A 17,567-nucleotide genomic window follows, 5' to 3' on the forward strand; every position below is an offset into this window, starting at 1 on the left:
TCTCATCTAATCTACCTGTCTCTCACACAAACACTGTGATCTTTAGCCTGTTCACAGTGTTCCTGTCTTCGCTCACGTTCTCACTCAATGGTCACAGTCATTGCACCGGAGACTTTGCACGCTGTTTACCAAGTACAGTAGTTGTTGTTTGTGTGTGCATTGACAAATCTACATTATGGTGGGTCCAAAAAGTATTTAGACACTTTAAACACTCAAATATTTAGGCACTTATTAAAATGTCTAAATATTATTGTTGTATACATGATGAAATATTAAACCAAGAGGGGGTCTGTAAACAAATTATTCTAGTGATTTTCTCTGAACCATTTTTGCTATTGACGTCTCAAAGCCATTTTAACGGTTTTATGAAGTCTCAGATGTTTTTGATGTTTTTAACAATCTTATTATAGTTTTCATTTATTTCTGCACTAACAATGTCATGAAGTCATGAACATTTCCACCACATCACATTGTGTCTGCAAGCAGTGGTGGAAAAACTTTTTTTTGGAATTGTCTCACACAAATTATACACTACTAGTTAAAAGTTTTTGCACAGTAAGATTTTTAATGTTTTTTTAAAGAAGTCTCCTCTGCTCACCAAGCCTGCATTTATTTGATTTGAAGTACAGCAAAAACTGTAAAATTTTGAAATATTTTTACTATTTAAAATAACTCTTTTCTATTTGAATAATTTTAAAATGTAATTTATTCTTGTGATTTCAAAGCTGAATTTTTAGCATCATTACTCCAGTTGATGAATCGAAAGTTCAGAAGAACAGCATTTATCTGAAATAGAAATCTTTTGTAACATTAGAAATGTCTTTATCATCACTTTTATTTTTATATATGTAAATATAATGCATATATATATATATATATATATATATATATATATACTGTCTCCAAGCTTTTGAATGGTAGTGTGCAAAAAGATTTTTATTTCAGATAAATGCTGATCTTAGGATCTTTCCATACATCATAGAATCCTGAAAGAATGTACTCAAAATGTTTCTTGAACAGAAAATCAGCAAATTAGAATGATTTCTGAAGGATCATGTGACACTGAAGACTGGAGTAATGATGCTGAAAATGTAGCTTTGATCACCGGAATAAATTACATTTTAAAATATAATCAAATTGAAATTTTAAAGAGGCTTCTTTAAAAAACATTACAAATCTTACTGCTTAAAAACTTTTGACTGGTAGCTTAATTAATGATCAAAACTAGCATTTTCTTTGTAAATACATACAAGTTCACCAAGGCTTGAGTTAAACAGAAATATTATGAAATATTATTACCTATTATTATTTGAAAAAAATGTTTTCTCTTTTAATACGTTATCAAGTGTAACCTACCGTATTTCTATAGTGGCTGAGATTTCAGGAATGTTCAAAAATCGTTCTAATACTGATTTATGAAAATGTTTCTTGAGCAGCAAATCAGCAAATTAGAATAATATTAGATTATTGCCATCACATGAATAAATTATATTTGAAAATTTAAACAGTTGCTTATTAAATTATAATAATATTTCACCTCAATTCAGTTTTACTGTATTCATCAAGAGATTAAAAACATTAAAAAACTCTTACTGACCCCAACAGGCAGTGTACATTAAAATACTGAAATGAAATACTGAATATTTAAACATAGTTAATTCACTCTTTGTAACATTTAATGTGACCTTATAACAAAACGAAAACGATTCAGTGTTTTCATCTGAATAAAAATCAAGAGTTAAAACACAAAATATTCAGACAAACACATTATATAAGACGCATTATTATATCCATATTATTTCAGGTAATCAAGACCATTTAAATGTGCATTTAAATTTAAATGCGATTTTTAAAGATGCATAACAGTCAAGAGATACATTAGGATAAACTGAAATAAATACTAAGTAAAAAAAGAAATAAAATAAAAACATGTTTTTTAGATATTAACACATTTGACAAGTTTATCATTTTTCAGAATGAATATTGTTTGGGTAGTGTTTAAACATTCTGCTTTCAAGATGAAAAACAACGCTTATTTCCCTCATATTTACATGTTTGTATGCAACATAAACATCTCTCAGGCCCTACACTCACATCTGTTATGATGAATGGAACGACGTCACAAGGAGCCACTAAGCTTCCGCCTTACAATGTACACACTCAACTTTATCAACATCTGCTGACTTGGCACGAAGCAAACCGAGACGACACTCACGTGATCTCGGAGCTCAATAAAGAAGCTTTAAAAATAAGATTCACTTTTACACAACTTTACTCAGCCGTCTTTCGCAGCCGGTACCGAGCAGGAAAGCGGGAAGGAGCACAACGAGTCTTCTAAGGAATCGGATACAGGAACCAATGCGCGCTTGCATCAGCCGGCAGAAAGCGAACCGATTTGATTCATTGTATTTGATTGACTTCAATGACGGAGGAGCATCAACTTAACGCTTTCTGACTGAAATGCAAAAGCTAACGTTAGTTTTCCCACTCTGTCGTGTTTTATTAGAAGCGTACGAATATTATAAAACGATATTAAACTTTTAGAATATGTTACGCGACTAGAAAATCTGCCAGCACGAAGGTTTATTTATTACTGAAACATTTCGGACTGGTTCGCAGGGGAGAAGAGCGTCATTATTAGTGATCTGAGCTGAGCTGAGGGTGGGATCATCTGATGATAAGTTACACGTGTTACAGTGCAAGGGTCTTACTTTACTCTAGTCTACCTCAAGAGCTGGACTATCACCCTCACCAGTCTGATATGAGAGGTGCACAGGACTGAAGCCATCCCTCTCATATTGCTTCATTTCATTTATTAGTCATACAAGTTATAATTTCGGTTGTTTACTCCACCACTTCCACTTGCACCAAAGATGTCCTGCCTGTTGCTTGGAGTACTAAGGAGGTGAGTGTTTTTAGACCATTTTTAAAATGAAATAATATTGCATTATTATATATAATATTTATTTTTAAAAATCTGTAAAATAATACAATAAAATAAAAATGTAGTATATACAACATTTATTTTCTGGTAGTAGCTAATAACAGCAAAACAAAGAATTAAAGGTCAAACTTTATTATTTTATTATAGTCCTTCAATATACTCTATCACACCCCTGTCTTTCTTGAATAAACATCCTTGTATAGTTTCTTGCGAAACGTTTAAAAAGACCTCAACTGTTTTAAAAATCCATTTGTCAACACCCTGGACAATTACAGTGTGGCCTCCCTTGTTTTACTGCAGGTACTAAACTACAATAGGCTGTAATAATGCAGAATGATCTTTGATAGTTATAGAAATCCAGAGTAAGATATAATACTCCTGAATCCTGTGGTCTCGTATTGCCAAACAGTGACATTTGCCACATATTACATCCCACTGTTAGTGAAACTACTGTTATTGAAATGTGTCACGACTCACGTACAGGAATGCAGCAGCGTAAGTCACGTAGAGATGTGTTTAGAGACTACTATGTGTACTTAGTCTGAAAAACAGGTTATGAGTGAGCAAATAACCACCACCTTTGACCACACAAAGGAAAGTGACAACAAACATTCCTGTAAAACTGGAATGTGGAACATTTCGAGATCAGTAACAAAGCAAGAATAATTATGCTGAATAAATGAGCAGATCCCAATTTTATTGCATCTATATCTGCTCTATCAATCTCTCACCAGGATGAGCGATTACATCAGCACAGGACTAGAAGTCAATATGCACAGTGTGAAAGTTTCTACTAGCTAAACTTTACCCTACAGTTGCATGATACCAGGAACTGCTTGTTAATCTGACGTATGTGTGTGCATATGAGTGTTTTGAGTTAAAAGGTCTACTAACTTGTTTAACAGGTTGTTTTTGCCTTGAAAAGCCCTTGAGGTATAGTTTTAATGCATGTACTAGGCTTAAAGAGGGAAGCACCCTTTTGGCTGTTTTATCATTTCGCAAGTTTCTCAAATTGTTACGTGTGTTTTTGTGTTCATGCATGAACATAGTGTGCTTGAACTGGCTATACCCTGTTTAACCAGACGCTGAGGGGAGGGGAGGGGAGGGGAGGGGAGTGAATGCCAAGGAGGCCGTTTGATTGGTCCATTCATGTGGGGATGTGTTTAAGTGCCTATGAAAATTGATGGTTTAAAGCTCAATGGTTATTGATGAAAGTCAGGGATCATGAGGGTCACAAAGGTGACTGACTCAGACACTTTGTTCTAGTGAAGTTTGTAAACACTTTATGGCTTTGGAAAACAATAGAGGGGAATTATGGGGTAGGGAGTGTGGCAATTGGGGTGGGGGTTTGTGTTGAACAGAATGAAAGGGTAAAGGAAAGGAACTCTTTTTGCTGTCCTTGAGATATTCTCTTAATTGTAGCCAACAGGCTTCGCAGTCACGTGCCGTCTTGTTAATCGAATATGCTGAGTTCACGATCACTGTTAAAGAATAACAAGATGGTCTCAGATGTTTTTTGACCTATATGTTCAGAAAGCTGAGGATTGAATGGCAAGAACAAAACGTTCTCTCATCTAGCAACCTTTGTTCTGGTTTTCAACTTGTGGTTTTTCCTTTCTTTAGCTTTCTCTATTTTTCTCCCTCATTCTTTCTGCTTTTAGAGAGAAATATTTATAGAGAATATCTCCCCATCATTCTGCCTTGTTTATTTATTCATTCTTTTTTTTTACTTTATCATACATTTTATTCATAGCCATGAGCTTGGCAAAATTTTGACTATACTTTTTTGAAGCTGTAAATAAAACATATTACTGGAGCATGTTGTACAAGGAAATACTGTAGGTTTTCTATTTAAAAAGGTCCGTTTTTATTTAATGTGTTACCTGCCATTTCCTTCAGCGTAGTACAGCACGTGTAGTCCACTTCATTCCAAAGAACAACACTAATTACTCTTGCAGATTCTTAATCACTTATCTTTCAGTACCGGCCAAAGATCTGTTTTAAAGTACATTTAGCAGTTATAATGCAATATTCATAACGCCATTCTGCCAGCTGAAATGAATGTTCATTCATTAATTTAACATGCCATGGTCATATAGATCCATCTAGTCTTTAGACTTTAACTGAGTTGGCTTTAGACTATCCACCTTATTTTTAACCATAAGAGCATTCATATTTTTGCTTGAATATGCAAGACGTCATCAGCTTCCAGTTATTTTAGCTTTTACAAAAACATCCCATTATTTTGCTTGATATTGCAAACTGTTATTTGTCATCAGTGTTGGGGGTAACGCATTACAAGTAACGCGAGTTACGTAGTCAGATTACTTTTTTCAAGTAACTAAGGTAATTAATCTTTTTTAATCTTTGTAATTTGTCAAATGAATAATGGCATTTATTTTGTTTTCCCATTTATTGACTGACAAGTTTCATGTCCCCACGTTGAGAGAAATCGGTAGTATGTTTAGATGCATTGGGTACGCTGTGTAAACATGTTATTGTAGTTCTAGACTAAATGTGTACACGCATTAATTCATCTCACTCACAAAAACAGATTCAGTATTCCTCAAAATAAATAAAAACACGTATTTAATCCCATTTTATTAACCAGTGTCTTTGCTGCTGACTTTCAGTGATCCAATTCAACCTAATAAGCAAAAGTTACTTTAGATAAACTAACATTTGTGCTTTTGCTGAAAATTGCTGAAAAGTGTTGAACTTTCTTCTCCTGCATTCTAATACAGACGTGAATTTACTTTCCCTTCAGCCTGAGGTGCATTCATTACACTTTTGGTGTAAAAGGGATTTTAGATTTGGCAAAAATAACTTTTTATATTAGAAACAAACAGGCAAGCCCTGGTCAGATTTAAAAGTAACGCAAAATAATGTAACGTATTACTTTCCGTAAAAAGTAACTAATGTAATTAATCAATATTGGCAATATTGTTATGCATTACTTTAATGCAAGTAACTTTCCCCAACCCTTGTTATCATATTTTATTTAGTAGTAATCATAATACAGATATATAGATAGTAATCATAAGAACACTGGTTTTTAGTCTAAATACTTTTGACGGTTTGACTGTTATTCTCGTTGTTTACCTAACGTTACAGCAGCTTGGAAAACTAGCGCGTTGCCCGGAAATAGCTTACTGTCTCGTCGCAATAAAATGTGGATTCCACTTCAGATTAGGCTATTTTTGTAAGGACACACTCACACACACACTCTCCTCAATAAATGTTATACAATTATTGTTTGTAATAGAAGCCCAGTTCAATAAACAAGCAGTTAATATTGAGTAACTTACATTTCATAGCTGTGTTTCTCGTTCCTGTTTGAAAGATATTTAGGATGAATAATTCAGTCGTTTCGTTCTTGAATGAATCAGTGTTTTGAACCAGTCTTGAACGATTCAAATGACTCGTACAGACAGTGAATCGTCGCCCACTACTGGTGTTAATGTTACTTGCAAAGATCGCTGAGTAATACAGTGAAAAGTAATTTGTTGTTTAGGATATCAAAACACTAACTATTTATATTATAAATTTTAGTTTGTATGTCTGTGAATTTTTGTGTAAAGTGATTACATGCAGAACTAACTGTTTGAATGCTCAAATGTAAGTGGATACATGCCATTTGCAGACCACATCTTTAGTTTGCTGTACTAATGTTTGTGTGTGTGTCCATGCAGGCGAAATGCCATCAGTACAGCTTCAGTGGGTGTGCGGTCACTCGCCACCATCCCCTCTCTCCCCCCATCCGTGGCTGAGTTTGTGTCTGGCGCAGTGGCTGAATGTAAACCTGCTAAAGTGCACGTCGTCACAGGCACGCCTGCGGAGATGGCAGACATCCTTGCCAACCTGGAAAAAGAGGGCATGGTGAAAAAACTCACCAAATATGAAAACTGGCAAGTATTTTTTTTTTCCCCTAATTAGTGGTTTAACCATGAAAATAGCCTAGGATGCTGACATGACATTAAATAAAAATATCCTACTGCTAATATTATTAAAGTTTTAACAAATAATGGTGATAATATCAATGATTTTACATTGCCTTAATCCTGATTTCAATTTTTACTCTTTTCTTTTTCCAGCTGGTTGGCACGTACTGACCCTAAAGATGTGGCTCGCGTGGAGAGTAAAACTGTGATTGTCACTAAGGACCAAAGAGACACTATTCCCATTCCCACCGGAGGTGCCAAGTCACAGCTGGGTAGCTGGATGAGTGAGGAAGACTTTCAGAAAGCCAGAGAGGACCGCTTTCCTGGCTCCATGGCAGGTGTGTGCTACTCAAACCATTGAACAATAACTGAAACCTGTCAAACAGTACTTTCAACCACCAAAATAGTATAGAAGTTGAAGAAAATATGTCTTAAATAAATATCTAAATAGCCTTTTTTGAGTTGTAAAATAATGATATTAAATAATATGTTTTGTATTATTTTATGTATTATTAAATATTATTTAAAATTGTATAAAAACATTATCAAATTTGAATACTTAAATATAAATATTGAATAATACTATACATATTTTTAGATGTATTTTTAGTTAGTGAATACACTCAATAATAATGACACTACTGAAATCCAGGCATCTGAATCAGCTCTTTAAAATGCTGAAAGAGCGCTTGTCTATATTGTGCTTCTGGATATATGCCCAGTTATAATGCTGTTCTCCATTATTTGATCATCATTTGATGAATTACTGCTGCCATGATCAATAGTAAATGTACACAAACCAGAGCTCTCTTAAATCAAATTTGGTTTGCTGTGGCACCTGTCTTTGAAATATATATATATATATATATATATATATATATTTCTCACAGAATCCTGAAACCTGAAATGTTTCTTTAAAATGCAAATATGCGTCAAATTGTTCACCAATCCACACACTCACGAATAGTCTGGGACGCTGAGAGCAAACTTTTGGAGTGCCTAAAACATCTCTTGAATATTTGTGTTTCTTTGCCCCTCTGCAGGACGCACAATGTATGTGATTCCCTTCAGTATGGGCCCTGTGAACTCCTCTCTCGCTAAGTTTGGTGTTCAGGTGACAGATTCTCCATATGTGGTGGCCAGCATGGGCATCATGACACGCATGGGGACACCTGTGCTGGAGAAACTAGCCGAGGGGGCGGAGTTTGTGCGCTGCCAGCACTCTTTGGGCCGACCGTTACCACTCAAAGGTACCTTAACTGCTTTATATTAATGTCAGATTAAATGTAAAAAATTAATATTATTAAACTTGATATATTATTATTTACAGTATTATTTGGGGTCAGTAATTTTATTTATTTTATTATTATTATTATTATTATTTTTAAATTGTCTGATTAAAAATACAATAAAAATAGTTATATTGTGAAATATTACTACAATTTACAATAAATTGTTTTGTAATTTAATATATTTTGAAATGTAATTAATTCCTATGATTGTAAAGCTGAATTACTCCAGTCTTCCGTGACACATGATTTTTTATCATTAATGTTGAAAACAGCTGTGCTGCTTAAAATGTTAGTGGAGACCATGATACATTATGTCAGGATGCTTTGATGAATTGAAAGTTCAAAAGAGCAGTTTAATTTGAAATAGAAATCTGGTCCCATTTTGTATTAGGTGGCTTTAAATACTAAATAAATGTAAATACAGTTCAGTGTTCATATTGTATTGCAAAACACATTTGCTGCTATTGAGGTGGGATACGGGTAAGGATAGAGACAGTTTTGGGTGGTATGGGTAGGTTGAAGTGTTGAGTCAACAGTGTAATTACCAATGTAATTACAGAAATTAACTACAGATAAAAATACATGCAGGTTTTTTTTTTAAATGTAAAAATATGTATGTACACGATAAGTGCATTGCATCAAATGTTTCATTTAAATATACGTACATAGTATTTAAGGCAACCTAATATAAAGTGGAACCAGAAATCTTTTGTAAGATTATATAAGTTTTTACTGTCACTTCTAATTAATTTATTGTGTCCTTGCTGAATGAAAGTATTAATTTATTTTCTTATCAATAATTTACCTTTCTCTGTTCTTGCCACACAGCTCCTCTAGTAAACAGCTGGCCTTGTAACCCAGACAAGGTGTTGATCTCACATCTTCCCGACACCAGACAGATCCTATCCTTCGGCAGCGGTTATGGTGGAAACTCGCTCCTTGGAAAGAAGTGCTTTGCTCTTCGTATTGCCTCACGCATTGCCAAAGACGAAGGCTGGTTGGCTGAACACATGCTGGTATGGGACATCAGACAGAATGCCAGATTTTTCTTGCTTGTCCCCTATAAGACATTTAAATTAAGTAAGGCATAATGTACATCCAGCAGGTTGTTATCGCAGAATGACGTCCAACAGACTTATGATGAAATGCTGTGTAATAAATAGTATGACTTATAAGACTGAAGGGCTTTATTTTGCAATAAAAACTGTCTGGATGTACATTATCTTGCTTATTACATGGCTACTTGCCACAAAACTAAATAATTAGACATATAATACTGATTTGAGTTGAACACAAAGCTTCTGTTTGCTAGCAAGTGTCCTATAGACAGAAATTAAGACATGTGGTACAGCCATACTACACTGACCAAATTTATAAACGCAACACTTTTGTTTTTGACCCCATTTTTCATGAGCTGATCTCAAAGATCAAAGACTTTTTCTGTGTACACAAAAGGCCTATTTCTCTCAATTATTGTTCACAAATCTGTCTAAATCTGTGTTAGCGAGCACTTCTCCTTTGCCGAGATAATCCATTCACCTCGCAGGTGTGGCATATCAGGATGCTGATTAGACAGCATGATTATTGCACAGGTGTGCTTTAGGCTGGCCACAATAAAAGGCCACTCTAAAATGTGCAGTTTTACTGTATTGGGGGGGGGGGGTCTGAAAACCAGTCAGTATGTGCCTTTTTGTGCATTTGCCTCACGCAAAATGCCATCAATAAAATGCACCTGTGTTCGTTGTCCATAACATACGCCTGCCCATACCATAACCCCACCGCCACCATGGGTCACTCGATCCACAACGTTGACATCAGGAAACCGCTCACCCACACGACGCCATACACGCTGTCTGCTATCTGCCCTGTACAGTGAAAACCGGGATTCATCCGTGAAGAGAACACCTCTCCAAAGTGCCAGACGCCATCAAATGTGAGCATTTGCCCACTCAAGTCGGTTACGAAGACGAACTGCAGTCAGAGTCGAGACCCCGATGGGGACGATGAGCATGCATATGAGCTTCCCTGAGACGGTTCCCAATTAACGCTCCCTCAAAACTTGCAAAATCTGTAGCATTGTGCTGTGTGATAAAACTGCACATTTTAGGGTGGCCTTTTATTGTGGCCAGCCTAAGGCACACCTGTGCAATAATCATGCTGTCTAATCAGCATCTTGATATGCCACACCTGTGAGGTGGATGGATTATCTTGTCAAAGGAGAAGTGCTCACTAACACAGATTTAGACAGATTTGTGAACAATATTTGAGAGAAATAGGCCTTTTGTGTACATAGAAGAAGTCTCAGATCTTTTGGTCAGTGTACTTATTACAGAGCATTTCACCACATGAATAATTATGGTGATAAAAGATATTGATTTAGGAAGAAACCGTTGTAAAATCTTACCAGTTTGTTAGTTATATAAAATCCATTACAGTGTACCAAGCAATTGCTGCAAAATGGCAGCAGCTGTGTTTGTATGAAACAAGAGAGTGAGTCCGCAATACCAGAACGGCATAATTAAATAATTGTACAAAGAATAGTGGTTCAAGTTTTAATATTTCATTAAAATTAATTAATATTTTATTAGCCAAACGCAAAGCTTCCACGAAGCAAGTGAATTGTGCCGACTGCGGTTATCAGGATGAGCTTGTGTTATTAGTTTTTACCGGTTGTTATTGGGGAGGGTGGTGACTGACCAATCAGAATTGAGTATTCAACTGAGTTTACAACCTTATTTATTATATATTAACCATATCGATCAAGCAGCAGTGCATCGTACTTACATACTACTCTTTTAGCTGGAGTCATCATCTGTTAAACAGTAATGTTAACAGACATCCCTGTTTCTTTCTCCACCAGATTCTGGGAATCACAAATCCTCAGGGTGTAAAACGGTACATTGCAGCAGCTTTCCCGAGCGCTTGTGGGAAAACTAACCTGGCCATGATGAAACCAGCACTGCCAGGCTGGAAGGTTGAGTGTGTGGGCGATGACATCGCCTGGATGAAATTTGACAGTCAGGGTGAGAAATATGACTTGTTCTAGACACCATATGCATCTGTTGACACAGCATGACAAGTGTGGGTTTATTGGCAGCCAGGAAATTACACCATATCTTTTATTTTAGCATTTTTATTGGCCAGTAGAGTGAACTAATTAAAAAAGAAATATGTACTTGGCTCTCAGTCAACAAAACACCCAGTTGCTTAGAAACAGTTTTGCAGTATAGTTTATATTGATTGGAGTACTGTTGTTAATGCTTATAAATAGATGTTTTTAACAGAGATGGTGGTGTATTTTGACTTTCTTCACCAGGTAAACTCAGAGCTATTAATCCAGAGAATGGGTTCTTTGGAGTTGCTCCCGGAACGTCCCTAAAGACAAACCCTCATGCCATGACAACCATCTCCAGGAATACAGTATTCACTAATGTGGGAGAGACCAGTGATGGGGGAGTTTGGTGGGAGGGTCTGGAACCACCTGCACCTGGAATCAATCTCACAGACTGGCATGGAAAATCCTGGAAGTATGGTAAGGGCATTGTTTAGTAAACTCATTTTTACAAAATATCAAAAAATTCTTAGAAACACTAAACAATAAATATAAAAAGATAAAATGCTTATAACAATTATATATGATTATTATATGAATATAATTTATTCATTAAATAACATTTATTAGTAGTAGTAGTAGTAGTAGTAGTAGCAGTCAGGGTCAGAAATTAACGAGGGGTTGTAGCAAAATTGCCACCAAAATGAACAAAAATGCCCCATAAATTCAATACATTGGAGCTAAAAATGCAGAAGAAATGTAAAAATGCATGAAAATTGTCAGTTTGCAGAATTACATTTAGATCTGCTCACACTGCATCAGATTGCTTTTATGTGCTGTTTTGTGCAGTGTGGAGCCTTATAGCTAATCAGATGCGTTTCTGTTGAACTTAGGAGTGCATTGGCCAATCAGAGGTGTTTAGATTAGTCAGTGCTGAACACACTGGAGCTGTTGTTGAATCCGCACACTCACAAATTCCTTCATCATAAAAAACACAGTGCAGATACGACATAAATAAAAGATTAATTTTGTAGCTTCGGTGAATATAACGGGAGTTTTTGCACAACTTGTGCTAGACTTGGCTAATGTCATGGACCAACATGTTTGTCTTTGAAGCCAGAATGTGACGTGCCCAAAATGAAACAGAGACATTTTATATTGTCTTTTATATCGATATTAATAATCATTATTACAATATAAAGAGCAATAATCTACAATGATTTTTGTCATAATACTAAAGTCTTCAGAGTTCCTGTTTTTTACATGTATAATTTAGATACAGTTTAAAACAGTATATTGTTATTGACAACAGTTTAGATATAGATTAAGGTAACTGGGTAAATTTAAATATTTGACATTAAAGTCAGCATAGTATGTTTTTTAGAATAATAAGGTGATTATAAAAATTGCTCTTACGAATGTAAAAAATGCCCCTGGAAATTCCAGGGGGCAAATATTGCCCCTTAAAGAAAAGTTCATTTGTGAACTTGGTAGTAGTAATAGCAGTAGTATATGGCCAGTGTTTGTTGAATGGTGTTATAATGATGTCGGTTTATCTTTTCTTGTTTTCTCAGGTGATTCTACATTGTGTGCTCACCCGAACTCCAGGTTTTGTGCCCCAGCTGGCCAGTGTCCCATCATAGACCCACTTTGGGAAAGTGATGAGGGTGTACCCATTGATGCCATTGTATTTGGTGGCAGAAGACCAGAAGGTGGGTGGTGTCACTGAATCAAAATTGTACATATGAAATCTAGATATTATGTAAGAAATCAATACTTTTAAGGCATGTTCACAATTAACTAAATACCATAACATTTTTATATATGGGCCATTTTACAGAATTGGTGCAAACTGTCCCACAACCAAAAAACACATTTAAAAAGCATTTAAGTATTCAAATCTTAGATGTTTACTAAGATCATTTTATTATCTATTGAAACCCACAATAATATTTAAAATTATTGTGCTTAATATATATAAAATCATTTAGTGGGTGCTTGCAATTGGGAGGTGGCTATCCCGAACCCTAACTTATGAAAATGATATTGGAATATTTTTTTGCATTTTATTTTATTGTTGTTTTTAAAAATATCAAAGCTTCATGGTGAGTATACAGGCCCCTTCATTTTGAGGTAAATGTGTTCAAAAGCCTGATAATGTGTAACTTTAAATAATGTCTCAACATTTTTCGATAATTAAACACTTTTTTGGAAGTTATTCCATAACATTTAGTTTTTATATGTGTACAACTGTTCAGAACTGTGCTAGCTAACAATGTGCTGATTAGCATCTTTGAGCTAGGTATGTAAAATTGTTACTACTGAAACAACCAAAACATTTGGTGAAGTTTCGGTAGTGACATCTGTGTATTTTTAGGTGTTGTCCCATTATGGGGTCTCCCATAAAATTGTCACTTACTGTAACAGTCACGATGGAAACATGTCATCATTGTTTTGGTAGTGACAAAAAGGAACACATAATCCTTTATTTGGGGGAAAAAACAATATTTTAGTATGTTTTAGTAGTGTTTTAGTATGTTGGTTAAAATTCTGTAACTGTGGTTGCTACCAAACCATTACTGTTACTAGCAAAAATGTGCTGTCACAACCAAAACATGGGATGTTTTGTCAAAAATAGTATACTGAATTATCAGTTAAGATGTTAAGATAGTATTTGGTTCAATTTATATTCAAACTAATGAATCCTTTACTTTGAAATCAGTATGATCAACTTGAAATATTGTTACAATTGTAATTGTTATTAATTTACCTCTGAAAACTTTTTAAATAAAATAGAAAAAATATCTGTATTTATATGGAAGATGTAAGCAAAAGGTCAATATAACCCTTCTAATTACATGATATATTACTGTGTTTTGGTAGTGACAAATTTGGGGAGAGCTCTGAAAATACAATATGAGAATTAACTGCAAAATTACTAGAAATGTGTACCTTGGATATTATACAATTTGCATACATACAATGTTTTTGGAAAAAGACACATTTTTTTCAAGACGTTTTCAACTGTGACTTTAAATAAATTTTGTGTATATATATATATATATATATATATATATATATATATATATAGAAACAGAATATTCCACAATATTGCTGTTATTACTGCATTTTTAATCAAATAATTGCAGCCTTGGTGAACATAAGAGATTTTGAAAGCATCAAAATATGTTATATATTATATCTCAAAATGTACCTGCATTTTTTCCCAGGTGTGCCTTTGGTGTACGAGTCATTTAATTGGCGTCATGGTGTGTTCGTGGGTGCAGCCATGAGGTCTGAATCAACAGCTGCTGCTGAACATAAAGGTACAAACTTTCATTTCACCATATGATAAATAGTACCCAGAAGCATACATTATTTTAAAGGTGAAGTCCACTTCCAAAACAAAAATTCACATATAATGTACTCACCCCCTTGTCATCCAAGATGTTCATGTCTTTCTTTCTTCAGCTGCAAAGAAATTATGTTTTTTGAGGAAAACATTTCTGCATTTTTCTCCATATAATGGACTGCTATGGTGCCCCGATTTTGAACTTCCAAAAGGCAGTTTAAATGCGGCTTCAAACGATCCCAAATGCGGTTGTAAAGGATCCCAGCCGAGGTAGAAGGGTCTTATCTAGCAAAACGATCGGTTATTTTCATAAAAATAATGCAATTTAAATACTTTTTATTCTCAAATGCTCGTCTTGCCTTGCAGTCCTTCAACTCTGTGTATTCTGGCTCTAGACAGTTACAGTATGTTGAAAAACTCAGACCGTATTTTCTCTCTCAACTTTAAAAATCATTTCAAAATCATCCTACATCGCTGCAGAAGTACAGACACAGTCTTTGCAAAGTGAAAAAAAGGTAAAACAGTGATATAGGACAATTTTGAAGCTGAGGGAGAACATGAGATGGGAGTTTTTCGACATACCCTAACTGTCATGAACAGGAACAAAAAAAGTCCAGGCAGAGTAAGACAAGATGAGCGTTTGACATTAAAAAGTATATAAATTGTATTATTTTTATTAAAATAACCGATCGTTATGCTAGATATGACCCTTCTTTCTCGGCTGGGATCATTTACAATCGTATTTGGGATCATTTGAAGCCGCATATAAACTGCATTTTGGAAGTTCAAAATCGGGGCACCGTATCAGTCCATTATATGGAGAAAATGCTGAAATGTTTTCCTCAAAAAAAATGTTATGACTGAAGAAAGAAAGACATGAACATCTTGGATGACAAGGGGGTGAGTACATTATTTGTAAATTGTTGTTCTGGAAGTGGACTTTTCCTTTAAGCACTTGACAAACTGAAGAAAAGCTCATACTCATATTATTTAAAAATGATAATATATATGGTTCATTTTCTTCAGGTAAAGTAATCATGCATGACCCCTTCGCCATGCGTCCTTTCTTCGGCTACAATTTCGGCGACTACCTGGCCCACTGGTTGAGTATGGAGACGCGCAAGGGCCCGACCCAACTCCCCAAGATCTTCCACGTCAACTGGTTCCGGAAAGATAAGAAGACCGGCTCTTTCCTGTGGCCAGGGTTTGGAGAGAACGCCCGCGTCCTCGAGTGGATCTTCAAACGATGCGGCCGTACCAGGGAAGAAGAGGCTGCCACTAAAAGCATTGTGGGATGGATTCCACAAAACGGTGCCATAAACACAGAAGGCCTGGGTGGGAATATCGATATGGGTGCCCTCTTTGATCTGCCCAAACCCTTCTGGCAGAAGGAAACCCAGGAGCTTCGGACCTACTTCACCCAGCAGGTTGGAGCTGATCTACCCACACAAGTGGAAGGAGAGCTGAGGGCGCTGGAGGAGAGAGTCAGGGATTGAACAAACGCTACATTACATTGATGTTGAGTAGATGGGAAGGTTGAGGTGGCGGTTTTAATGTGACTGTTGCACTGCAGTGGACGCTGCACCTGAAAAACGCAAAACCAAAAAGTTCATTAGATGCCACCAGTGGTATCAATACCTAGGTGCCTTATTTTATCTTACAGTAGAAGCTAAAACTCTATTTAATGTTTACAAGCTATGTCCCAAATGCCTTTTAGATTATTTTTTTTCTGTTCAGACAAAACCACATTATGATTTAAACCACATTTTTAACATATGTATAGTTTCTGAATACACTACCTAATATCATTTTGTGCAAAAATGTCTTCAAGTAAAGCACCAATATCATCATTTTTTTACTCATACCGGTTACCTAAAGAAAGCTGAAATTTTATCTCCAAAGATTTTAACTTTTTATCAGTGGATTATGTTTGACAGTTCAGGTTGAAAGATCCGGACCAAAGATTACTGACAAGTCTCAGTCACTGAAAGTGTGCATGTTTTTACATGAGCTGACTGAATAAAAACACTAAACCATACTTTGTTACGTGTGACACTGGGTTTTCTTACATCAGTACAATAAACTGACATTCATAAACGTACATAAAGATTATACTGATACCAAAAGTACTGTACTTAATTATGTTTGGAACAGGACATTGTCATATAGGATTTAGTGTCAATGTAAATGTCTGTGTTTATTCATTTAGATTTTGAATACTAATACAGTTTAAGTCAAAAGTTTACATACACCTTGCAGAATCTGCAAAATGTTAACAATTTTACCAAAATAAGAGGGATCATACAAAATGCATGTTATTGCTGTTATTTAGTTTTTAGTTTATTTAGACGTTTACATATAGTCCACAAGAGAAAATATTTGAATTTATAATTTTTTTTTTTTTTTTTTTTTTTTTTTTTTTGATAGTTGTTCATGAGTCCCATGATTGTCCTGAACTGTTAAAACTGCCATCTGCTCTTCAGAAAAATGCTTCAGGTTCCACAAATTCCACGTTTTTGTGTATTTGAACCCTTTCCAACAATAACCGTATGATTTTGAGATCTGTATTTTCACACTAATCAAGTCATGTGCAATTATCAAAGAAGGTTCAAACAATATTAATAAATGCTGTGGAAGTTAACTAATGTTAATGAAGCTTATTGTAAAGTGTTACTGCCATTTCTGTAACACCAAACAGGAGGACATTTAACAGGATTCAGAATACAAACTGGAAAATAATCCTAAACCTGTCAGAAAAGAACTTTACTATTAAGGAGTGATATTAATCCCCTTATTAATTCCCAGGGGCCCTTTTTCCATTTAAAATGTAACATTTTCTAATCTTAGTAAAGAAAATGTGACCCTGGACCACAAAACCAGTCTTAAGTAGCACAGGTATATTTTTAGCAAGAGCCAAAAATACATTGTATGGGTCGAAATTATTGATTTTTCTTTTATGCCAAAAATCATTCGAATGTTAAGTAAA

General features: G+C 35.1%; 1 protein-coding gene across 1 annotated transcript; it reads left to right on the plus strand.

Annotated features, from left to right (window-relative positions):
• Positions 1–2,212: 2,212 nt before the first annotated feature.
• On the plus strand, positions 2,213–16,619 carry pck2 (phosphoenolpyruvate carboxykinase 2 (mitochondrial)). Its single transcript, XM_051097977.1, has 10 exons — positions 2,213–2,905; positions 6,637–6,852; positions 7,039–7,223; positions 7,929–8,135; positions 9,006–9,193; positions 11,038–11,200; positions 11,494–11,709; positions 12,804–12,941; positions 14,460–14,555; positions 15,608–16,619. The coding sequence occupies exons 1-10, from the start codon at positions 2,874–2,876 to the stop codon at positions 16,075–16,077; spliced, it is 1,911 nt and encodes a 636-aa protein (XP_050953934.1). The 5' UTR covers positions 2,213–2,873; the 3' UTR covers positions 16,078–16,619.
• Positions 16,620–17,567: the final 948 nt, after the last annotated feature.

The sequence above is a fragment of the Labeo rohita genome, chromosome 24 (assembly GCF_022985175.1).
Source record: "Labeo rohita strain BAU-BD-2019 chromosome 24, IGBB_LRoh.1.0, whole genome shotgun sequence".
NCBI lineage: Eukaryota > Metazoa > Chordata > Actinopteri > Cypriniformes > Cyprinidae > Labeo > Labeo rohita.